The 25039-nt window shown below is 49.3% G+C and overlaps 1 protein-coding gene across 1 annotated transcript; it reads left to right on the top strand.

The window, feature by feature from the left end:
* Positions 1-17543: 17543 nt before the first annotated feature.
* Positions 17544-22375, top strand: LOC124682384. Its single transcript, XM_047217078.1, has 8 exons — positions 17544-17563; positions 17989-18082; positions 18232-18357; positions 18448-19248; positions 19746-20097; positions 20919-21000; positions 21140-21366; positions 21950-22375. The coding sequence occupies exons 4-7, from the start codon at positions 18606-18608 to the stop codon at positions 21344-21346; spliced, it is 1284 nt and encodes a 427-aa protein (XP_047073034.1). The 5' UTR covers positions 17544-17563; positions 17989-18082; positions 18232-18357; positions 18448-18605; the 3' UTR covers positions 21347-21366; positions 21950-22375.
* The last annotated feature ends 2664 nt before the right edge of the window (positions 22376-25039 follow it).

The following is a 25039-nucleotide window of genomic DNA, read 5'->3' as shown; positions in this document are numbered from 1 at the left end:
TCACCCTTGGACTATGGGTCCATAGCGGTAGCTAGATGGTTGTCTTCTCCTCATTGTGCTTCATTGTTGGATCTTGTGAGCTGCCTAACATGATCAAGATCATCTATCCGTAATTCTATATGTTGTGTTTGTCGGGATCCGATGGATAGAGAATACCATGTCATGTTAATTATCAAGTTATTACATATGTGTTGTTTATGATCTTGCATGCTCTCCGTTTCTAGTAGAGGCTCTGGCCAAGTTTTTACTTTTAACTCCAAGAGGGAGTATTTATGCTCGATAGTGGGTTCATGCCTCGCATTGACACCTGGGGAGTGACAGAAACCCCTAAGGTTGTGTTGTCTTGTTGCCACTAGGGATAAAACATTGGCGCTATGTCCGAGGATGTAGTTGTTGATTACATTACGCACCATACTTAATGCAATTGTCCGTTGTTTAGCAACTTAATACCTGGAAGGGGTTCGGACGATAACCTGAAGGTGGACTTTTTAGGCATAGATGCAGTTGGATGGCGGTCTATGTACTTTGTCGTAATGCACAATTAAATCTCACTATACTTATCATGTCATGTATGTGCATTGTAATGCCCTCTCTATTTGTCAATTGCCCGACTGTAATTTGTTCACCCAACATGTTTTTATCTTATGGGAGAGACACCTCTAGTGAACTGTGGACCCCGGTCCATTCTTTTAATACTTGAAATACAAATCTACTGCAATACTTGTTTTACTATTTTCTCTCGCAAACAATCATCTTCCACACAATACGGTTAATCCTTTATTACAGCAAGCCGGTGAGATTGACAACCTCACTGTTTCGTTGGGGCAAAGTACTTTGGTTGTGCTCGTGCAGGTTCCACGTTGGCGCCGGAATCTCCGGTGTTGCGCCGCACTACATCCCGCCGCCATCAACCTTCAACGTGCTTCTTGACTCCTACTGGTTCGATTAAACCTTGGTTTCTAACTGAGGGAAACTTGCCGCTGTGCGCATCACACCTTCCTCTTGGGGTTCCCAACGGACGTGTCAACTACACGCATCAGCTTTCTTCACTCTAAAGGAAAGAGGGAATAACTCTGGAGTGATGGATCTTCACGAAGATCGAGTATCTCATGGTCAACTCGTGGAATGAGTGTTTAAAAACAACTCTTGAGTTAACAAACATGAAACACGTCAAGGTAACGGAGGAGACAGAAGAAGTTTCAAATTTTGGTAGGCAATTGCTCCACGCTTGATAAGATTACGAAGGGACAAGGTAGCGAGGAGTTAAACTGCCTTTGATACCATAATGTGACACTCTTAGAGAGGGTGACTCGTAGAAGCACAAATGATTATCCAATGAGAACAACTTTGGATTTCAAAAACATAGTCACTCTTCAGGCAAGGATATATGAAACGATTGTTGCCTACTCAAAAGGCTGGGGCCTAGATGACTGACGAATTCACACAACATGTGAATTGATTGGAACTTCAGGTACAAACAATAGGAAGGGAAAGAACACTGGATACTAAAGTGCCAAGGTTCATGATATTACTTCATGTTACTTGAACGAATAGACAACGGAGATTTGGCATCCTAAGAAAAGATACTTCTCCCAGGCTTTGAACTTTGAATGTGAATAGAGGATTGTCATTCGGTTAAAGCTTGCTCAAAAGTACTGGGGGCACATTTGACTGACGAATTCACACAACGTGTGAATTAAAGAGAACTTCAAGTAAAATCCAATGGAAAGGGGAAAACATTGTCGAACGACGTAATAGGATCACCTGGGAATGAGTTTTCTCCTTACGAAGTTGTTATCACCGGAGAAAAGGTTTCGGGGAATTGACCGAGAGACATTTAGCAACGCTGCTTCTAATGTTATCCTTGATGTTCTAGACACCAATATCAGGCTTCTGACTAGCCTTTAATATATCATCAAGTGAAGGTCGAGACTTCTGTATTGAAAAGACATCATAAGGGCAACTCCTAGAATAAGTCGCACAAGATCCTTATGAAGAGTGGTTATTCTGGTTGCTTTTTCAAGAGATTATGACACTAGACCTTCCGACTAATTGTGTTAACCACAACATCAATCTTGCCGGAATAACAAAGAGACCTATGTCACGAATCCTTGAGAAACACTAACCATCATTGCTCCTTGAGATTCGGCTTAGGTTAAGTGTAAAGATATTTCAGACTTAGCATGTCCGGATGAAAATTTGCAACGGTTACCACAAAGGTATTGCTGCTAGATTCTCAAGATATGGACCTCAATGTCAAGCTCCAAAGGATTGAGCTAGATTGCAAAACACATGTGGTTGCGGCTACCAAAGGCAATTGCGTGCACATGAACTTGCAATGTAATACAATTGAGTCATGGTGGGGACATCAAAGAAGATATTGAAGTTCTTAAGCTTCTTCTCTTTCTTGAACAAACCAATCAGTGGCTTAGTGTGCACAAAGGAACTTTTCAAGGAATGGAGGTAACAACCTGCCATCTCAAGAATATTCCGCATATGCATAACTGACTTGCGATGATTCCCGAGGAACGGAAAGGGAACCCTACTCGGATCCACGTCGACATCTTTCAGCAAATGCACGTGAACCAGAGAAGATCACTTCTAACATCCAAAACACATACTTCGTGATGACACGAAGATGGTTCTTAAAAGTTTCCAACATTAGTGCCAACTGTTCGATATGAACCTCTTTGGATAGGGATAAAATAAGAATGTCATCGATGGGCTCAACAACAAACTTATCAAGATACTCCAATAAGAGACTCACATGCTGCACGAACAAGGCAAGAGTATTGGTCAGACCAAAGGACATGAAGATGTACTGAAGTGAGACACCCTGAGTATAAACATCATCAAGATAGTCCTCGGAACTGAGTTTGATTTGACGATAGCCCAAACTCAAATCAAATATTTGGGGAAGATATCATATCCATACAGGAGATAATTCCTGACTTCAACACAAACAAAACTAGACGTCCCTTTAAGAAGAATAAAGTCAGATAGAGCTTTTGTCCTTCAACTCTCCAAGTTGTTGTTGAAACTCAACCAACCAGTTCAGGATATCCAGTACGGTTTCTTGGAGAAATAGCGATTCAGAGAACCAACTTACTCACGAACCTGACAACACGGTAATGTGAGAACATGGCGATGCTTCTAGAAAGACATCCAGAATATCACGTACCACCGATATATCTCTAAATTCGAAAGCGATTATGCTTTATAAGGAAAGTGATATGGTCTTGAGAGCTTAGGCATGAACCTAACTCTTTGACCAAAGAAGGTGCACATGAACAACGAACTTGGGAGCACAGTCAAACCTTGCTTAGTGATTGGTTAACAATCATGCTAAGAATGACACATATGTCCATGGATTTCAAAGCAATAAGAATTGCTAAGAATCCCGGATGGACACATCAATACAAACACCCCAACATTCCCAAGCACGGACAGCTCGGAGGAAGGGCGAGTAAAGATATGTAAGAGCCTCACTTCATCAATAAGATCATGAGACTCAGCATGACATTGATATAAAAGAGTGTGATACTCTAAGGTAGAACAGAACATAAGCTACATAAGCTTTTTAATCTGCGGATTACAACACTTTGACCAAGTCCTAGAAATGGACGAGGTACTGGAGTTTGTTTCTCCTGACATCTCAGAGTGAAATGTCTTGGAAGACCACAGGTGTAACATGCACTAGAAAAATCCAATGCACAATTACCACTTGGCTGCTAACTAGCAGACAAAGGTCGGAAAGAAACTGAAGAGGAGGAACATGATTAGGATTTAAAAAAATCCTGAGATGTAGATGCACATGATAACACTCTTGCTGAACTCATGTGGCAAAGGAAGGTGCGGTAGAGTCACGGACATATATGTGAGACTCACAAAGAGCACTATTGTCGTGATCCATTTGATTCCATAAATGAACCTCTGCCATAGCTAATGGTAGTAAAGATGTTTTGTTGCCGTAATTTAATCACGACTACAACCAAAGACTTGAGGGCTAGGTGAATTTGAAGTTAGCCATCCTGATGTATGGTTTGACCATGGACAACAGGGATCAACGGAATGGATCTTGGGTTAAAGGTCAGCATCATGTACTGTGATTCACACTAAGAGAACCCAAGCACAATCCGGGACCTTCGGTTCAAGTCTAAGGGTTAAAACACAGAGAAACGAATAACTACCATCTAAGTGACGCAGAGGACACTACGAGGTAGTAATCACAAGGTAAATTTCAAGAAGCCATGCCTAGCTCCAGAAGTAACCAACCAAAAAGGAAAAGAGGCGTCCAAGGTGAAAGGAAACCTTGAATCCTAGAACAGAATAATGTGGAACCCACAAAGTAGAGAGATTATGATGGAAAGGAATCTCTCGATTGAAACAAAATAAAGAGAGAACAAAGAACACACAAGACTTTAGAGAACTCAACACTAGGTCAACTGGTTAAGAAACGACATGCCCTTGAGGCACCTAAGTTTTGAAAGACTAGAAGAGATGGTAAAACCTTCTCAAATCAACACAAGGTAAGGTGACTGTGAATTAGAGCGATACCAGATAAGGAGTAAAAAGAATCCTAATAAGATTTTCGCAAATACTTTTAGCTTTCAAATAGTTTTCGCAAACACTAGACTCAACATCGACCAGTTGAAAGGATTTCCTACAGGCAGTCCTGCTCTGATACCAAAACCTGTCGCGACCCCGGGGTTCGTAGGCTAGACAAACCCAGATCACCATCTGGCATAAGCCTAACCTAGATCTCTAGGGCCTACAGGGTGAGAATCGGTAACACAACAGTGACTCTACGACTCAAAGAGTAATACAAGCTCATAACTGAGCGAAGAACCAAAGTATTACAAGCGAGAGGTCACCGACACGGCATTTCATCAATCAACGGAAGCGAAGTTATGCTATTCTAAATAGCAAGATAGCAAAAGGCCTAAGAGGCCAGGAGCATAACGGCGACGTCCCGGCCCATAGATTCCGTGCTGCCACCCGGGAATCCCAAGCTACTCGTCGATGTCGACCTAGAAACCTTCATTTGTTGGAGCGACTTCGTCCGAAACAAAGCATGCAAAGCTGAGTACAGGGACTCGGCAAGACTTAGTACAACCTTTTAGCAAAGCTGGTATGCGAGGCTTTATGTGGAGCTTATTTTACGGAAAGCCAGTTTTCCTTTATAAAACAAGAGGGAGCAGAAGCTCGTCTACTCAGATCATTTTAAAAGGGGATAAGAGAGCGACATTTCTAGCTCTACTGATCATCATATTGAATCCACCGAATCTTCATCATATGCTGAACCTATCCACTAGGAGCACCCCCTCGATACCACGAGGAGGGATCCTTAACACACATTGATTCCAAGTTTTACGATTAGGTTCATGTTGTCTATGATCACGAATCCATCACCAAGTCGTCCGTAACCGTGGACACGGCTTTTCGAAAAGATTTACCCCGCAGGGGTGTACAACTTTACCCACACGCGCCGACCGACTCTTAACGCCAGTACATTAGCACACTTCCTTGGTGTGCCGGCAGAGGGTGGTCGACCAAAACCTTTCCCTTGCTTCGCCTATTCCATGAGTCAAACTAACTGGGGAGCTCCGTCATCGTAGGTAGCCATTCTCCGAGGCGGTCCCGATCATTGTGCGCAGGGGATCCAGTTCAATGCCTCCATCCTTCACCCCGGCCACGCCCTGTATGATGCACCTTTGAAAACCTTTTCCACGCCTTCGCCATGCAGAATGCCAAATGGAACTCGCAAACTAATTGACTCATGGGTAAGCTAGGCAAGTTCGGGCCAAGGGGTTCCCATAGGCCCCGTGTGGCTGTACGCTCAGTCTTGGTTCCGAAGGCGAGAACTCAGGTCCTAGTATCGGCGAGAATGAGTCAAATCACCACATCCCCATGTGGCGGCCCATCCAAGCCTTTAAACATGTTTATTATCATCACTGATCTTACCACGTCATCCTGCCATACTAGGTTCAATCGCAGCTCTGATTCATCAACCGGATGGATCGGAATTCGTTAACTAAGCATGTCTAAGCATAATCGATACAACGGCTCTAGCGATGCACACAAGCTCAAACCTAGTCTTGCCTGGGAGCAAGTGGATCGTAGTATTTAGGCTACAAGGATGGTAAATGCAACACACATAGGATAACTATTCCTGCCGATAAAACATATTGGAAACGAATGCGATATGTAGAAACCAGAAGTAAAAGCATTTCGAAAACATAATGTGAACCAGGCTAGGGCTTGCCTTTGTTCCTGGAAAACCGATATGGATCTTCGGAGATCCCATGCTTGACTTGTTCGTCGATGGACAAGTATTGATCTTCGTCGTAGTCGATCTTCATCGTCTCGACACTTGCTCTATCGATCGCGAAGAAGCAAACACCGGAAATGTAAAACAACAATCAACACATGGCATAATGCAATGCGCATACAAGTATGATGACATGACATGTTAATTAGGTACTGAAACTAACCGTAAGACATGTTCATCAATTTAACTGGGGTTCGACGGGACTAGGGTTAGTAGTTCCGGAGCCCTCAGAGGGGTTGATTATGTTCTTCTAAAACAACTAGGATTCAAAGTTGTTTAACAATGCATGATTTTGTAACCAAAATGTAGATCTCATTTTTCTGAAAATTTTGATATCTTATACATATTTTTCTGATTTAAAATGAATTACTTATGAATTTTACAAGTTTTATTCATTTTAAATCATTTCTGAAAAATCCTGGAAATTATTAAAAGTCTGACAGGTCGGACCCACTGTCATAGATTTAATCATTTCCTAAAATATTTCTGAAAATATTAAAAATCTGACAATGGGGCCCACATGTCAATGTATTTTCATTTACAGAAAATAAAAGAAACTAAAAAGAGAAAAGGGGCGGGTCCCACCTTTGTCAACCGCCGGGTCAACCGCGGTGGCCGGCGCCGGTGACGAGCAGCGGTGGCGCTGCGGGGCACGCCCGGGCGCGCGCGATAGCGCGTTCGACGCGCGGGGCTGCGAGGAGCAGTTTGGTGGCGGCGCCGCTTCGGGAAGGTCGCCGGAGATCGGCCGGCGATGAGGACGAGCGGCGGCCGGGACAGGTGCTCGTGGCGGCGACGAACCAGAGGGGGAGAGGGAGTGCCGAGGGCGCCAGGAGGAGCAGCAGCTCACCAGGAAGCTGATGGAGTTGACGGCGAGGGCGGAGGAGCCGAGGAACGCCGGCGAGCTCGACGGAGGCCGCGCCGGTGGACGAGGAAGTCGGGGATGTCCCCGTCGATTGGGGCCTCCCGGGCCGATTCCTTCGGCCGGGAGGGTCGGGCGGCGAGGCGGAGCTCCCAGGCATCACGGCGGAGCTCGGGGGTGGCCGTAGCGGCGGCGATAGACGTCGGCCGGACCTACTCGCGAGGGCTAGGGTTTCGCGCAAAGAGCGAGGGAGAGGGGAGAATGGGTGGCTAGGGTTTGCTCGCGGCGGCGGAGCAACTCTTATAGGTCGCCGGGAGCGGCGGCGGGCATCCCGCGCGGCGGCGCATCGGGCGGCCGGCAGCTCGCCAGCGAGCAGCTTGGAGGCGCGGGGAAGATGAAGATTTTGCAGAAAACCCCCTGGGTTTTCTGCTGGGCTGAGTTGGCCTGCTGTTGGGCCACTTGGGCTGCGCAGAGAGAGGGGAGGGGAGAGGAGAGTTGGGCTGCAGCCCAAGACTGAGGAGGAGGAGCTCTCTTCTCTCTTTTTCTGAATTTTGTTTTCATTTTGTTTCCAAAATTCTTTTGCAAATTTGAAATATGTTTGAAGTTTCAAACTTTTCTGAACTTATGCAAATATCCATGGACTTCTTAATAGGGAAGTGCAAGGTAGGTTTTAGTTTGAACAATTGAAACATTTCGAGAGAATTTGAATGAGAGGGAGATTCAAACAACACTTAGGGTTTTCAAATTATTTCCTTATGCAATTTTCTTAGTATGTGGATGCCATGATGCACAAACAATCCTAATTAGGGTTTAGCGAAAAGAGGGGTGTTACATTAATGATGTCGCTTTGTGCTTCATTCAAGTCGGAATTCCCACTTGATCATTGTTGCTTCGTGAAGACTCATGATTTCTCCCCCATACACCACTATGGGACAGCTCCATTAAGGCACATCTTCACATGTCCATTATCACCAAATGGACGGCAAGCTTCAAGCATGATATCTTCGATATGCTCATCTTGAATTTGCCCTTCTCAACCTTGATGACATCCAAGCTTGATGCCATCCTCTCATGGACTATATGAGACCATACTCTTGATGCATGCCCATGGCAAGATACGTAACCCACATAGAAAACACAAATGCACATATATAGTGGGTTAGCTCATGAAGCATAATTGTCAAGGCTTACCGCCCACAAGATCACATGATCCAAAGTGGTACAATATTTATGGTTCTTGTGTTGACCAACTTGAATTCAATCTTCACTCTTAGTCTTGGTCAACTTTGTATCTCTTCATGCTCTGACCAAATTGAATTCAACCTTGATCATTCATTGCTTAACACATAAGCTAGAGCATGGCTAACTTGAGTTCCACACAAGAACTTCATCTTTATTTTTTCTTCTTGATCATATCATATTCTTCTCTTCAAATCGATGATCTCGATGCCAATACCAAAGGTATAACATTATATTCATGGCATCCACACTTGAATCCAACATATGGACTTTAAGAAATACCTATGGAATATTCCTTCATATAAACACAATAAAAATATTAGTCCATAGAGCTTGTCACTAATTACCAAAAACACACTTATGAGCAATGTACCCTTACAACCGTTGATGACCTTGTAGATAACATTGATCCACACTTTAGCTTCAGTATCATCATTTCTTCACTTTAGCGAATGAGGGGTCTCTAATCACCTTTCAACAATCAGTGGACTAAAATCTGTGCATGCACGTGTAGATAACATTGATCCACACTTTAGCTTCGGTATCATCGTTAACCAAAATAATGGTTAAGCATAAATACTCTTACACTTACTTGTCACATGCATCAATATGTGCATCACAACCCGCTACACACACCGACTACTACAAAAAATCAATTATAAGTGACCTATTTTTTTAAGTAACATAGCCACTGGAGCTCGAAGCCAAAAGTCTCCGCTCTTTTGGAACTACCTTTCTTTAAACTTTCTATTTGTGTGCCCCTAATTTCTTGGCCGTGTCTAGTTTTAGCCACGTGGAGAATCCAGCTTAGTATGTCGTCGAAACCCAATATATTGTTGGATAGTGCTTGTCATTATATTTCCAACAACATTGATTTCATATTATTTTGGAGCTTGGATGATTAAGCTATTGCCGTTTTGGTTCCAAGTTTTTTCTTACGCACTTTACGTCTAGAAGGCTAAAACCGAGCAAAACAAAGTAAAATGGGCGTAAAATATAAATTTCCCTTCTTTCATACCGGCTGTTAATTTTGTTCCGTTTGTAAAAATGTTCCTTTTTTGCAGGTAAAACTAGATCATATTAAGTAGTTGGGGCTACATTCGGCTCGGGTTCCATTTCCTGATGAAGGCATTCAGGTCCTGACCCGAACCATACAAGACTCTGGCACTCTGTCCTTGCATAATTTGCAAGACAATGACCTGCCCTAACCTGTTGACCGATCTACTTTTACAAAGGAGCAAATTCTATCTTGCCTTACTAATTCCTTAATCTCAGTAATAATATGCATGTAGATGGACCGGTCCCTGTGCTGTTTCACGAACGGCTGGAAGCAGAAGGGAACAATCCGTCTTAACTAGAATAGGGAGCTGGCTTTGTTGAATAGCAAGATGAAGACCTTCCAAGCAAGCTAGTAATTATGTCTCCATAGCTTCAACACGCGATGGTAGAAAATGACACGCTGAAGATATAATGTGTCCAACTGTTCCTTGGTGCAATAGTGTAGTACAGTAGGTATGGCAAAACCTAAAGGCGAGCAGAGTATGGCCATGCGTCCTTATCCCTGACAGGTCGTGAAGGACGCAAAGCTTTGCATTCGTTGGCCGTGTCGCGTAACTACTTACTTGGCACATGGTGGATTTACGGGTCCCCACGCGCATACCTCATTGCCACCCTCTCATTTTGACCCCCGGCTCGAAGTTAAGTTGCCATTGCTACTGTGACCGTTTCGTTTTTGGTTGTTGTATATGATGCTCGGGTGCCATCCATCTACCCAGCGATCATTGCTGTGTAGGTTTTTTTTTTTTTTTTTGAGAGTAACTCCGACTTTATTGATCAACGTTCAGAATTACAGGAATCGACATAATGTCATGGAGCTGAAGAAGCCACAAGTGGCGCCCCTGATCTAAGAATAAAGCAAACCGAGCTAGACTATGAGCCTCCTTATTTGAACTTCTTCCCTCAAAAATATAAGACATCTCTTGGAAATCTGATCTTTGGATGTTGATTTCCTGAACAATAGCTGCATATTGACCTCCCGTACCAGCTGCAATATCTGAAACCACCTGTTTACAATCACTTGCAATAACCAAGCGGTTCAGGGCAACATCCGTCGCCAGGGCTAGAGCTTCACGGCAAGCTAAAGCTTCCAGGGTAGGAGGATCAGATACTCCTTTGAACACCACAGCTGATGACCCCATGTAGGCTCCATCCCCGCTCCTCAACACCACTGCCACCGAGCCAGTATTCTTGTCCCTAGATACCGCAGCATCAACATTAGCTTTGATTAGACCCTCTCTCGGCGGAACCCATCTTCCTCTCCTGTCTTGGTGAGTACTCACCGATAAACCTGATGGTTTAGGTATTAAGGCGAGCTCTTCCAGGAAACGCTTCACAAAATAGTGGGTTGATAACGGACTTTGGAACTCACTTTCATGAATCGCCTTCCTTCGCGCCGTCCAAATCGCCCACAAGGAGACACCTACTAGGATGAAGTGCTCCGAGGTAAGGGATTCCATCATATTAAACAGCCAGCTCCTTGCACTTGGTTCTGTTGTCGCATGCATATGTTCCACCACCCCCTCATCTGCTAAGGCCCAAACGCTCCGCGCCATTGGACACTCAATAGTGAATGGCGCCATGAGTCCGTCCTTCCGCATAACAAGCACGAACTCGAGGTGGATATATGACGGTGCTGTAGCAGGTCTCCCGTAGGAAGGGACTGCTTAGCAAGCCTCCAGAGAAAAACTCTTATCTTCGATGGCACATTAATTTTCCAAAGTTTTGTCCAGCTTTTCGATTCTACAGAATTATCAGAGGTAGCAGTAATAATCCAGAGAAAAACTCTTATCTTCGATTGCTGTGTAGGTAGCAGTAATAATCCACGAGAGCTGGTAACTGATAGATCGGGCCCGACCGGCAGGCACACCAGCAGCGCGGCAACAGCAGGTTATAAATGGGCACATTGACAACGTCACACGAACTGACGAAGTGGGACGGGCCTGCGCGAGGACGACCAGCCCTCCAAGGGCGTGAGGGCATCTCCAGCGGCGCGACGCATTTCGGACGCTCAAAAGTGGTCGCGAGCGTCCGTTTGCGTCGCCCCGTGGACGCCAAAATGATCGCGAGGGGCGAAATGTCCGTTTGCGTCGGGGGCTACCTCCAGCGATCCGACGCATTTTGGACATGCAACTGTTTTTTTTTTTTGGTGCTACTTCTTTTCAATTTACTTGAATGATCAAGTTTTAAACGTGAAAAAGATGTACTCATGATATCATGTTGGTCCAATTGAATAGATTATAGCCTAAACAATTAACCGGATACGTCAATCGACTAGATTCAAACATATTTAACATACAAATAAGAAGAGATTTAAAAACAAAACTATTTTTTGGCATTCTTGTTCGAAGGCCCTGCGTCGTCGTCGTCGTGGAAACTCCTCCACCTCTTGCTTGTCACCTCGTAGTCGGAACTGGAGGACGACGCGCCCGTCGAGGACTTGAAACTGGAAGAAATGGCGTCTTCGTCGTCGTCGTCGGTGAACGGACGACGACGCGCCGCCCGCGCCAGCGCCCTGGACTTCTTCATTGTCGCCGCCTTATCGTCTGTCGCCTCCTGCACCTCCAATCGGGCGAACTTGTTGTCAGAGTCCTCCTCCTCCTCCTGGCCCTCCTCCTCGTCGTCGGCGTCGCTGGCAGCACCGCCTCCGTCCTCCTCCTGGCCTTCGCTGCCATTGCCGCCTCCCTCCTCCTCGTCCTCACTCGGTGTGGAGGTAGGGTAGCTGGGCGTGGAGCCCGGATCGCTTGGCGTCGCCGGCGATTCCCACCAATGCAGGAATCCGGGCGACTTGCCCTCGCTCTCCGAGTCGGACGGTAGCGTGTAGTCGCTCATGACGTGCCGGTGTTGGAGAAGAAGAAGAAGAAGAAGAGGAAGAGGAAGAAGAAGGAGGCGGTTGAACTTGAATTACCGTAGACGCGGGGGTTATAATGTGCGCGGATTAACGGCGGCGCGTAAAACGAAGAGGTCGGCGGTTGCTCTTCCGCGGCGGTTTGGCGCTCCATTGCGGCGGTTGGTCGCCGCGGTTGCCACACCGGCGCACGTTATGAATTCGAGGCCGATCGAACCTAGGTCGCTGCCATGAGGACCCGTGGGGACGCGAGCGGACGTTCCGTGCGATCGCTGAGCGTCCGCGGAGACGCAAATCTGGCGCATATTTGGACCAGATTTGCGTCTCCGCGGACCGCCCGGTCACTTTGCGTCGCCCCACTGGAACAGGCCCCAGACGCATTTCCGATCACGGCGGATACAAGCGGTCGCTCAACGTCCGTTTGCGTCACGCCGCTGGAGATGCCCTGAACCACCACCGTGGGGCTGGCTGGGAGCACGGCACCGCACGGGCTCTCCGCCGCCGCGTGACCTCGCCTTGCCGCAGTGCGACGCCAGAGCTACTCGAGTGCTTTATGTCATCTCCAACTCCACCGATGAACCGCGGTTTGGACTGCCAAATTTTGTCGTTTGGATCTGTTTGCGCTGTTCCGTGGACAAGAAAGAAGCCTAGGTCGATTTGTTTTTGTCAGCGGTTTCATATGTGCACCGTATTTGGTCGGTGGCCTCACAGTTTTAGGCAATTTTCATTTCCACATTTCAAACGTTAAATTATTTAACTAATAGGTAAAAGGTTACCTCTTCAGCGAGTGGAGAACCGAGACCTATTTACGGAGGTCTGTACACGGTTGGAGGCTACGGCGAGAGATATTTTTTCCCTATGTGGGTGGTAGCATAGTCTACGGATTGAAGCCCCATCCACACCTAGGATGCACCGACATTTCGTCGAGCAGGTTGCGGGAGAATAAGGCGAGGGAGAGAAGGCGATGTGGGGGAATAAACGAGCGGTGCTCCCCTTTTAATGAGTGGCAGCCAAGCGGTGGGTACATGTAGGTCGAGGCCATCGAGCCGGCGTCGGGAGATGCGTCGTCACGCGTCAAAAACCCTCACCGACATGCGACGCCCACCCCAGGATACAAAGCCGTTCGTATAAAATGTTGACTAAGGCTTTTGTGTCGCTTCCAGGGTGGGCCCGCGTGGCTCTTTCGACGTGTCAAACAATGTCAGCACCCCTCGTACGACCCCCTCACTACGCGGCCGGCACGGTAGTTCCAGACCATATTTCAGGTTGTGCCTACTGCCAACACGGTTTGGGGGCGTCGGTGTAGACCGTTTTTGGGCCACATCCTCTAAAGCCCGTTTGGGGGGGGGGCTTTGGGAGTCTCCCGTTGGGATGCTCCTACTGAGCCGCTGGTAGAGGCGCATGCCGCGGTGGGTGGCGGCTCGAGTAAGCGCCAAGGGGAATCGGGCATGCAAGAGGGCTATTAGTAGTGTTATTTGTCCCAAATGGTCATTTTCCAAACTTTAGACCAGTTGTAGCACCTCCAAAACTTCAAAACTTGGGTTGCCCTTTGTAGTCACCTCACCTTAGATGGCTTACCTGAAATGGTTGACCACCACTTTGGTTGGCACTCTTCAAAATATCTGCTACAATTACTAAGTTTTTTTGTTTTGATTATTTGAATCTAGCCATACATAGTACTTGACTTACCTATTTTGTCTGAAAACATTCTCATTCTCGGAGGGTCTAAAATCTTTGCAAAGTAGCCAATGTAAAGGGGTTGGTATAGCTGTTTTGGGACGAAAACAGCTAGATCATTTTAGTTAAGCCATCCAGCATGAGCGTGGTTAAAAGGGCCATAAAAATCGAAAAGTTTATCAAGCAGCATGAAGTAGTTTAAAGTTTGACAAATGGTCATTTAGGTATTAAAAAATACTCCGACCGATACGTGGCGCCGCGCGTGGGGCAAAACAGGCCGGTTGCCTAGCTAGTTGGTGGTAGGATTGGATATTGGGGTCGTCGACGGGATAGCCTCTACCGGCCGGTGAGCATCGGCGCACCAACGGCTTGGTACACCCTGGTGCAGCAGGTTAGTACAGTAGCTGCCACCTCCACCTCACCCTCAATGCCGCTGGTCCCGTCCGTCACGCACGAAAGCAAGCCTCCACCCGACCGCCAACGTACGATTCGAGCAGCTGAGCAGTTAAGAGCATCTCCAGTCGCGTCCCCCAAACCGTCCCCCAAAGCGATTTGGGGCGCGCCGGACAAAAAAAGCGTTCCAGCCGCGTCCCCCAAAACCCTTTTTTATCCGGCGCGCCCCGATACGGTGTCCGGCGCCCCGAGCCCGTCCCCGTCCCACAGGGGACGCACCGGGGACGCCGGACACAACGAAATGCGAGGCCAACCGACGCGGGCCCGACCCGTCGGCCGGCACAGTGGAAAATTCGTCTCACACTCCCGCCAAATCCCGCCGCTCCCGCCAAATCGCGCCTATACCGCCGCGCACAGGGCCTCCCAAAACATATCCTCGCCGCCGATTCATTTCTCCTATCCCGCCGATTTCTTTCTCCCTCCCGCCGTGCACCCGCCGCCGCCGCTACCCTCTCCCCATTCCATGGCGCCGCCGACAGCCCCCAAAAAGATGGCGAAGAAAGCGGCCAAGAAGCCGCCGGGCAATGCGACGATAGGGGCGAAAGCGCCGTTCGCGAAGCCGCGGAAGGCGCCGGCTGCGAAGAAGAAGCTCGAAGGCATGACCGAAAATGAATGGCGGCAAGATTGCTCCGCGCCGGAAGCTATCGACGGCGGAGCGGAAAGGACGGAGGGCGGCGGAGCCGGAGAAGAAGGCTCGCGGCGCGCGCAGCACTGCCGCATAATCGCCGGGTGTATCGCCGCCACCAACGCGAGCCCATATAGTACGAACGTGCCGGTGTACGTTCCGGGAGTCTTCTCTCCGTCGCAAGCCGCCTTCTACAACGACGGCCCCTCCGCCACTCCCGGTGCGTGACGCCTAACTTGTCGCCGCACTACCGGGATGCGGCCGCCGCACGGCGGCTTCAACCCCAACAACCTCTACTCCCCGGCGTACGAGCAACGCGAGCCAGGACCCGGTCCGGACGGCGGCCCTTTCACCGGCCGCAGGGGTCCGCTCGAATACGACGGCGCCGGTCGTCGAGGAGGACGACGGGGTTGAGGAGGAGGACGACGAGGAAGAGGACGGGGTGGAGGACGACGAGGAGGACGACGTTGAGGACGAAGAGGGCGGCGAGGAAGAGGGCGGCGAGGAAGAGGACGACGAGGGTGCCGGTGACGATGATCTCGTGGAGGTAGACGCGGACGGCGTGAGGACGAAGAAGAAAAAGAAGAAGAAGGCGTCGGGCACACGAGGCCCGAAGTGGACGGTTCTGGAAGATCTTTTTCTCTGCGAGTCGTGGGCGACGGTGAGCCATGACTCCATCATCGGCGCCAACCAAAAAAGCGGGAAGTATTGGGCGAGGATCAAGGCCGAGTTCGATGAGCGCAAGCTGATCAACAACGACTACCAGAAAGTGCCAATGAAGAGGAGCCAGAAGGCAATGTCGACGCGATGGGCCATCATCCGAGCGTCGGTGAACTCCTTCCATGGGTACCATCACGACTTAGAGACCGGAGGCGACGACGGCGCCGACGTCGGCCAACTTGGTACGACTGTTTCTTCCATAATCCGTAGCGCCCACATTGTGTTCGATGAAATGACTCTGCTTTCTTTGGTTAGTTTGATCGGGCTATGGAATTGTACGCCAAGTACTCGGATGGTCACAAGCCGTTCGCGCTGACGCATTGCTATGGCAAGCTCAAAGTGAATGAGAAATGGAAGTTGACGCGCTCGTCGTTGTCCAAGGGGAAGGACGCCATTGATCCGGACGCGTCGCCGGCAACGTCGGCGGGGCGTCCCATCGGCAACAAGGCTGCCAAGGCCGCCTTGGCCGACGCTGCGTCGTCCGAGAAGACGCAGGCGTCGATCACGAAATGCCTCGCCGACGTCTCCTCGACCTTTATCTCCCGCGACAAGAAGGCCGACCAAAGGTGGGCCGAGCTGCTCAAGAGGCAAGAGGAGAAGCCGGAGCTCAAGAAACGCAGGGACGACATGTCCCCGCCGAGAACGTCGACGGAGGGAATGTCTCCCCGGACGCGAGCGGCGCACAACTTCTTCAAAGGCCGGATCCTCGACGACATCGAAGCCAAAATGGCGGCGGCGGACGCGGCGGCCCCGGCGGCACGGCATCGGCATCGGCGGCAGCGGCGCCGCAGAGCAAGAGCAGGGCCGACGCGTCTTCTACTTGCTACACCTGCGTCGGCCTCCGCGTCGGCGACGGGAGCGCACGCACCATGCACGGGAACAGCGCGATCGCGACGAGGTCGTCGTGCTCGACGGGCTCGCGTCGACTCGGGACACGACGCCGTCGACCAACCCCTTCTTCTAATTTGCATGCACCACCGGTCCGTAATATGATCGCGCGCCAGGATCTTTGATCGATCGCCGCTACTCGATCGCGACGAACCGGCGGGAACGATCTCTTTTGAATGCATCTATTTGAATTTCTGATTGGGGCGGCGTTTGGGGGACGCTGGCCGGAGGCGACGTCCCCAAACGCTGCGAAGACAAACACGTCCCCCAAACGCTCAATCCGGCGCGCTTTGGGGGACGGTTTGGGGGACGCGACTGGAGATGCTCTAAATCTGGTTGGCAATGACACACGGCGTCGCACCAACGCCACCGGTGGCATTGATCGGCGGCGGTGCGGCGGAGGCGCGCGGCGGCCGGTCAACGTGTAACTTCCTTGCAGCGTTCGCAGTAACTAAACCCACGTTCGCCGCCTCCGCCTCGAGATGCCCGTATACGAAGCAGTGAAGCAGGCAGGTCTGCCCTGTGACTGACTGTAAGCTGCAGTGGTCACCGAGATTCATTTCCGCCACCGCTGCTGCTGCTTCGTCCGCGCGTATTAAACGCCTCCACGACCCTTCCACGCCGCGCCATCTCCCGCACGGCACGCGCCATTTTTAATACCCCACCCGTCCGTCGACCAGCGGGCGCACCCTTGTCTGTTGTCTCCTCCTCCTGCTGCTGCTGCTGCTTCCGCTAGGTGGCGAGAGGCCGGGTGGAGGGAGAGCAGCCGAGATGCGGGCTGGTGGTGGGGTGAGGCTAGCGTCTTCACGCGGCGGCGGAGGCGCCGGCGGCGAGGGAGGTGGATGCTCGACGTCACGCTGTGGCCCGGTGAGTGGTTCCTGCATTGCCCAGATTCGTCTCAACTTGCGTCGTATGTTCATCTTGAGCTACCGAGTCCTATTGGATTGTAATGCGGAGCTGCGTCGTAGAAACAAGAAAATTCCGGGTGACTCCGTTTCTGCAACGGGGTGGCGAATAGCTAGCCTCTCGTTCTACGACAATTATTTTGCCAGAAGGTGTTCCTCAACTCATGGAGTCTCAAACCCTGCCTGCTAAACCACTGGAGACGAGCGAAGCAAATGCCTTGGGATACATAGCACCAAAAGGGGGGATTGTACTTCTTCGATAATGAAATGGGCATTCTGCCAATCTAGGATATTCTCTCCGCCCGCCATGGTTCCCATTGCTCCTCTGCAACTTGCAGCTTCACGGACTTAGGCTTTGTTTTTGTTCTAACACGGTCGTTGCCGCAGGCTCTGCCAAGCTTCTCGCGGTTAGGTGGTGGGCCGGGGTCAGATCTGGAGCCTCATGGGCTGCCCACCTCCTCCTCCGACGACGACGACGATGGTGAGCGCACTGTGCTTGTTCGTGTCCGCAAACAGCTCACTGCTTGTCTTCTTCTTGCCGCTGTAGCGCTGTTGCCTGTGGATGCTCGGCTTGCGCACTACTCGCTTTACAGCCCTTTAACACTGATGAAGAGCTTTCGTTTTCCCAAGATTCTTCAGCTTCCACAGTGTCACGCGAGGACGACGACGGCGACGGGGCAGTGGGAGCGGTGAAGGAAGACCGGTGGGTACAGCGCCCGAGGCCGACAAGAAACCCAGTCATCAGCTCCGCCGGAGGTAACATTCTTGACCCTGCATTGGCGATGGATGTTGTGTGTTGCAGTACATGAGTGTTAACTCTTGCTATGCCTGCATCCTGTTTGACAGAATGCCAAGACCAGCGGCATCCATTGGGGGCTCTTCTTACTTCCCATGCTAGGAAGGACCGCAAGCAGCGGACAGCGTCGCTTGATCTAGGCTGTCCAGGTGGTGTTCACAGATCATCCACGAATTCCCCGGGTTTCTTTGTCAACAGCGTGGGGGTGATGAACAAGGGGTTAGGCGTGTCACCGCAGAGCAGATCAGGGGTGCTAACCAGCCCAGGAACACCGAGCTACGTCCGGCGTGGCACGGCGGTTGCCGGGTACCAGCAGGGGTGGACTTCCGAGAGGGTGCCCCTGCCTTCAAACGGCCACATAAGGCATCCGGGCGGTGGCAGCATGGCATTGCCTTACAACAATGGGAGGGTACTGCCCTCGAAATGGGAGGACGCAGAGAGGTGGATCTTCAGCCCGAATCCCCACGACGCGCTTAGCAGAAACTCGGTGCCGCAGCACCGGCGACCAAAGTCCAAGAGTGGGCCACTTGGACCTCCTGGTAGATTCGGTGCGCCATACTCGTCTGTTTCGTCGTCGACTTTGTTGCTTGACAGTTCAGGAGTTGGGAATCAAGCAGTGCATTCACCTTTCCTGCCGGGAGTCTTTCTACCAGAGCATGTTTCTGGGGGTAGTAGCAACTCTGGAGATGATAGAAGAGGAGCATCTGGCGAGGATAGCAGCAATGGCCGCGGTGGCAGGTCTGGTCCGGGGAATGGTGGGTATCCTTCTGTGTGGTATACAAGAGCTCACCATCTATTCGATAGTTCGCTCCAATCTCAGCCATTGCCTACATCCCAAGAATATGCTCAAGGTATTGATGCCTTATTCCCTTAAACCCCATGTTTATTTGTACTTAGTTCGATGGCTGGAGTAGCTTTAGCAAGTGTAGACTGTAAATAGTGACATTTCTCAAGTATGCTTTGCTTTTTGCTAAACAAAGTGAACATACTGTAGCTCGCTAAACTGTACAAATGATTTTGATGATTAAATGACTCGTTTAGTGTAGAGTGTTTGCAGCCAGGTCGCCTAGAGTGTTATTCATCAGAACACAGTTGCTCGTTTCAGTCTTATGGCTTATGTGAGCTGGTGCTCGCTCCTTTCTTTCTGATGTGCGTTTGCTTCTGTTCAGACGCTAGCAGTAGGCGGCGCTTTACTTTCTCGTGTGAACCTGGTTACTTTTGTTGTATGCACGTGGATGCTGGCCGGACCTGTGGTTCCGTTGTCATTCTGGTCATGGAATTCAATCCCTGCGGGATCGCTTGGAAAAAAAATTCTCCTGAAACTTTTGCATGCTTGCTGCTTGTGCAGATGGACAGGTTACAAATGACTTGGCAACTAGCAATGCCCCTTTAATTTTGAGGAAGGATGTGGCAACACAAACTAGCCCTGACCTTAGCAGATCCTCTTCTCCCAACACCAGGCCTTCATTTTCTCGTACACTATCGGTACAACAAGTCAAAGAAATGGGGAGCTGTTTCTCTAAGCTTGAAATCAAGGATGTGCAGATGGATGATCGGGTCACACTGACAAGGTGGTCCAAGAAGCATGTATCACGAGGCTCTGACAAGAACTCAACAAATATTATAGAGTGGAAGAGAAAGACAATGGAATCTAAATCCTCCACCTGGGAAGTAACAGAAACTGCAAAGTGTATATCAAAGTAAGGAAATGCCATTTATATTAGTCTTCTACGATAAAGTTTTCATTTGACTCTCCCTTTTCCAGTAATAACATTGTTCAGTGCACTGGTTTTAGCGCAAGGCTAACTGAGCATATATTTACCTCCTAGAACTATGTTTGTACTTTGGTTCTTCTAGTATGTTATGCACCTAGTGTTTTGGTTTGATATTACGAAGTTGCATTTTCTTAGAAAAGCTTGCTTGTATAAGAAAAAGAATGAGGGAAAGTACTCTCATAGCTAAGACAATGGGGCTTGAATTTTCTTGTCAAGCCATAACAAAGTGCTGCTAAAGCTGGAGGTTAAAGAGAGTTCAAGTTTTTTTAGCAATGGGAGGGCTCCTGATTTCCGTTACCAGAAGTCACCAGGTTCTGAGAAGCAAAAGAAGAGAAAATAGGAGAAATAACTAGCAACATGAGACTGGGAGAGAGGATAAAAGAGAGCAGAACTTACAGGGATAATCTTTTTTAAGGGATGCAGGGATAATAATCTTTTTAAAGGGATACATGGTTAATTCACTACATAGTCTCTAGAGCTAGGGTGCCCATTTTATGCATTGTCAAGTGTTGGTTTCTGGTTGCGTAGATAACTAACATCATCTAGTTTGAAATCAGATATGAATTCTTGTTGCAATCGTCTAGCTAGATATCCACTTGTAGATCTGTCACTGTTAAATTGGAACTGGTTTTTATCTAGGTTAATCTCTAATACAGGCACCCGCAAAAAAAAAAAATCTCTAATACAGGCAACAAGTTCACCATATTTTACGAAAAGCTGATGGGTATAAATATTGCATTTTGAAGGATTGACGCAGAGGAAGCAAAACTGACAGCATGGGAGAGTATACAAAAAGCCAAAGCGGAGGCAGCAATACAAAAGCTTGTGGTATGCTTGTTTCTTTGCTTGTGCCTTCCTTAAATCAATTTTATCATTCGCTGCACAGTAGTGGAGCTATGTTTGGGATTTATAATTTGCATGATTAGTTCTTTTGAAGTTCAATATTTATGGAATCTTTTTTTTCCAGATCAAACTTGAAAAGAAGAGATCATATTCACTGGAGAAGATTTTCAACACCCTCAGATCAGCTCATAGGAAAACACAGGTGGTACGCAGTACAACAACCGCAAAACATGATCAGCAGATCTCCAGGACTGTCAAAAGGACATCACACCTGAACAAGAATGGCCAAATGAGTTCGCTGAGTGGATGCTTCACTTGCCAAGCTTTCTAGTCTGATAGTTAAACGATCAAGTAAGATGAGTTTGATTCTTTGTTATTAATAAATAGTATGCCACTTCTGCAGATATGTTCATGATACTGCTCGTTCTGCATATGTTTGGCTGCAATGACTACTCAAACTGATCTTGATCTGTTGTTAATAAGCAGTGTATCTACTTACTCTGTTTCATGATATCAGGCAAGATCTTCTCGTAACTGCAAAAAGAATGAGCATATGGTATCATTAATGCAAATCTGATGGTATTTCTTAGTAAACCTATATACAAATCTAACGATTTTGTTTTCTGAAACTGGACATATATATATATATATATATAATTGCAACAATTGATTGTCGAACATTACGAAGTAATCTGACCACTCTTTTGAGTTAAGATGGCACGTTAGATTTAGCATGATAATCACCTTCACTAATCAGCTAGAATGGCAGTATCATATTTTGAAATTGTCTGGCAGTTTCTGAATTATCAATGTTCTATCATACTGTGGTTATGCGAGAACAGACCAGTGCTGTTAGAACATTGATTATAAAATCATATAATCATGTATCTCCGATCCATGTGTGCCTAACTCATCAAGCTTTCACTGTTTTCAGGCACTACCGTTACTCCCAAGACAGAAACTAGAGGGGAAGTCATGCTTCTTTGTACAGAACAGCAGACAATCCCATAGTGGGAACTGAGTGTCGCCTCAAAGTTTTCTGCGAATGGCCCATCTGGAAACAAGGATCATATTCCGGCATTTATTTTGTGTTGGTGTTAGTTCTACTAGGGAAACAAAAATAAAGTTCATGCAGAAGTAAAGGAGAAACCGTTGATCATACATGGTGCAACTCTAGCGAATGGTCTATTGGTTTTCTCTGCACGTATATTAATAAAATCGTTTTCTGCATCTTGGCTAGTTGTCTTTCAGGTGCATTAGATGTTCTAGTGTACAAAATTCCATATGATATTCCAGGTTTTTTTTATAGCGTGATATTCCAGGTTCTTGTAACTTGGAGAACTCATTGTTCTCTTGTGCTGCACCGATGTATAAAATCAACCAGGTTCTTGCTGTTCTATATGGTTGTGTACACGAGGCAAGCTCCCGTCGATGCTCACAATACACAGGCACAGCGTACCAAGAGCATCGCGTCCCCAAACGGCGCCGGATCGAACGTTTGGGAGACGAGTTTTGTTCGTGCCGCGTTTGGGGACGTCGAGCCACGTTCCCCAAACGCCGTCCCCAATCAGAAATTCAAATAGTTTGTATTCAAAAGAGATCGTTTCCGCCGAAGTCGTCGCGATCAGAGTAGCGGCGATCAAAGTACTGGGCGTGCGATCATATTACAAACCGGTGGTGCATGCTAAATTAGAAGAAGAGGTTGGGCGACGGCGCCGCATCCTGAGTCAACGTAGGTCCGTCGATCACGATGAACTCGTCGTGATCTGCCCGGTGTGTATGCTCCGTCTGCTCCATCGCCGAGGCAGAGGCCGGCGCAGATGTAGTAGCAGATGTTGTCGTAGACGCGTCTGCCGGCTCTTGCTCCGGGCTTCGGGTTGTTGCCGCTGCCGCTACCTGGGCCGCTGCCTCGGCCTCCGCCATTTTGGCTTCGATGTCGTCGAGGATCTGTCCTTTGAAGAAGTTGTGCGCCGCTCGCGTTCGGGGAGACATTCCTTCTGTCGACGCTCTCAGCGGGGACATGTCGTCCCTGCGTTTTGTGAGCTCCATCTTCTCCTCTTGCCTCTTGAGCAGCGCCGCCCATCTTTCGTCGGCCTTTTTGTCGCAGGAGCGCAAGGTCGAGGAGACCTCGATGAGGCATTTTGTGATCGACGCCTGCGTCTTCTCGGACGACGCAACGTCGGCTAAGGCGGCCTTGGCAGCCTTGTTGCCGATAGGACGGCCTGCCGATGTTGCCAGCGGCGCATCCAGATCAATGGTGTCTTTCCCCTTCGATAACGACACGCGCGTCAACCGCCATTTCTCGTTTAGTTTGAGCTTGGTATAGCAATGCGTCAGCGTGAAAGACTTATGCCCTTCCGAGTTCCTCCGGTACATATCCATGGCCTTGTTAAACTAACCAAAGGAAACGCGATCATTTCATCGAACAAAATGTAGGCGCTGCAGATTATCTAAGAAAGAGTCGTACCATTTGGCTGATGTCGATGCCACTCTCGCCTCTGGTCTCGATCTCGTGATGGAACCCATGAAACATGTTCACCGACGCCTGGATGATGGCCCATCACGTCAACATTGCCTTTTGGCTCCTCTTCATTGTCATTTTGTTGTAGTCGATGTTGATCAGTTTGCTCATCGAACTCGGCCTTGATCCTTGCCCAATACTTCCCGTACTTTTGGTTGGCGCTGATGATGGAGTCGTGGCTCACTGTCGCCCACGACTCGCACAGACATTGATCCTCCAGAGGCGTCCACTTGGGGCCTCGTGCCCGGAGCCTTCCTCCTCACGCCGCCCGCGTCAACCTCCACGAGATCATCCTCACCGGCACCCTCCTCCTCCTCTTCCTCGCCGCCCTCTTCATCCTCGTCGTCGTCCTCCACCCCCTCCTCGTCCTCCTCCCCCACCTCCTCCTCCTCAGCACCAGCGCCGTCGAATTCGAGCGGCCCCCTGCGGCCAGTGAACGGGGCGCCGTCCGGACCGGGTCCTGGCTCGCGCTGGGGCGGTTGCTCGTACGTCGGGGAGTAGAAGAGGGAGTTGGGGTTGAAGCCGTCATGCGGCAGCGCAACCTGGTAGTGGGACGACAAGTTAGGCTTCACGCACCCGGGAGTGGCGGAGGGGCCGTCGTTGTAGAAGGCGGATGTCGACGGAGAGACCACTCCCGGAACGTACGCCGGCACCGACGTACTCCATGGGCTCGCGTTGGTGGCGGCGATACACCCGGCTATCAAGTGCTGGTGCGCGCGTGCCGCCAGCGCCTTCTTCTCCTGCTGCGCCGCCCTCCGTCCTTTCCGCTCCGCCGTCGACATCTTCCGGCGCAGACAAGCTTGATGTCACTGATCATCGGTCCAGCCTTCCGGCTTCTTCTTGGGAGCCGATGCCTTCCGCGGCTTCGCGAAGGGCGCCTTCGCCCCTTTCGTCTTATTACCCGGCAGCTTCTTGACCGCTTTGTTGGCCATCTTTTGGGGGGCTATCGACGGCGCCATGGATGGGGAGAGGGTAGCGGCGGCGGGTGGAACAGAGTAACGACGACGGGAGGGAGAAATGAATCGGCGGGATAGGAGGTGAAATGTGTTGGGAGGCCAGAAATGCGCGGCGGGCTTGGCGCGATGTGGCGGGAGGGGCACGATTTGGCGGGAGTGGGAGACAAATTTTTCCTGTGCCGCTGACGCGTCGGGTCCGCTTCGCCTCGCTTTTCGTTGTGTCCGGTGTGCCCGGAGCGTCCCCTGTGTAGCGGGAACGGGCAGGACGCCGGACACCGTATCGGGCCGCGCCGGACAAAAAACGTGTTTGGGGAACACGGCTAGGAAGGTTTTTTTGTCCGTCCCAAATCGTTTTGGAGGACGGGACTGGACTAAAGAATCTCCCTTCCTCACTTGTGCACCTTACTTGGCAGACTACCAATAAAGTTGTCCTATATTTTACGGAAAGTACCATGTGCACATGAGCACAAGTGCTTCTTGGACTTTTGAATTTTTGAAAATTTTCAAAACCTCGCTCTTTTATGTTTTCAAAAATTATGACATTAAA

This window comes from Lolium rigidum, chromosome 1, assembly GCF_022539505.1.
Source record: "Lolium rigidum isolate FL_2022 chromosome 1, APGP_CSIRO_Lrig_0.1, whole genome shotgun sequence".
NCBI classification, from domain to species: Eukaryota; Viridiplantae; Streptophyta; class Magnoliopsida; order Poales; family Poaceae; genus Lolium; species Lolium rigidum.
This window is presented reverse-complemented; position numbering and strand designations above follow the sequence as displayed.

What these genes read in the sequence shown, in the direction of transcription:
- LOC124682384 (XM_047217078.1), top strand. Translation starts at nt 18,606, where the DNA reads ATGAACAAGGGGTTAGGCGTGTCACCGCAGAGCAGATCAGGGGTGCTA. An exon ending in ACTGCAAAGTGTATATCAAA is followed by an intron (nt 20,098 to 20,918) that starts GTAAGGAAATGC and finishes TGCATTTTGAAG; the next exon opens with GATTGACGCAGAGGAAGCAA. An exon ending in CAGCAATACAAAAGCTTGTG is followed by an intron (nt 21,001 to 21,139) that starts GTATGCTTGTTT and finishes TTTTTTTTCCAG; the next exon opens with ATCAAACTTGAAAAGAAGAG.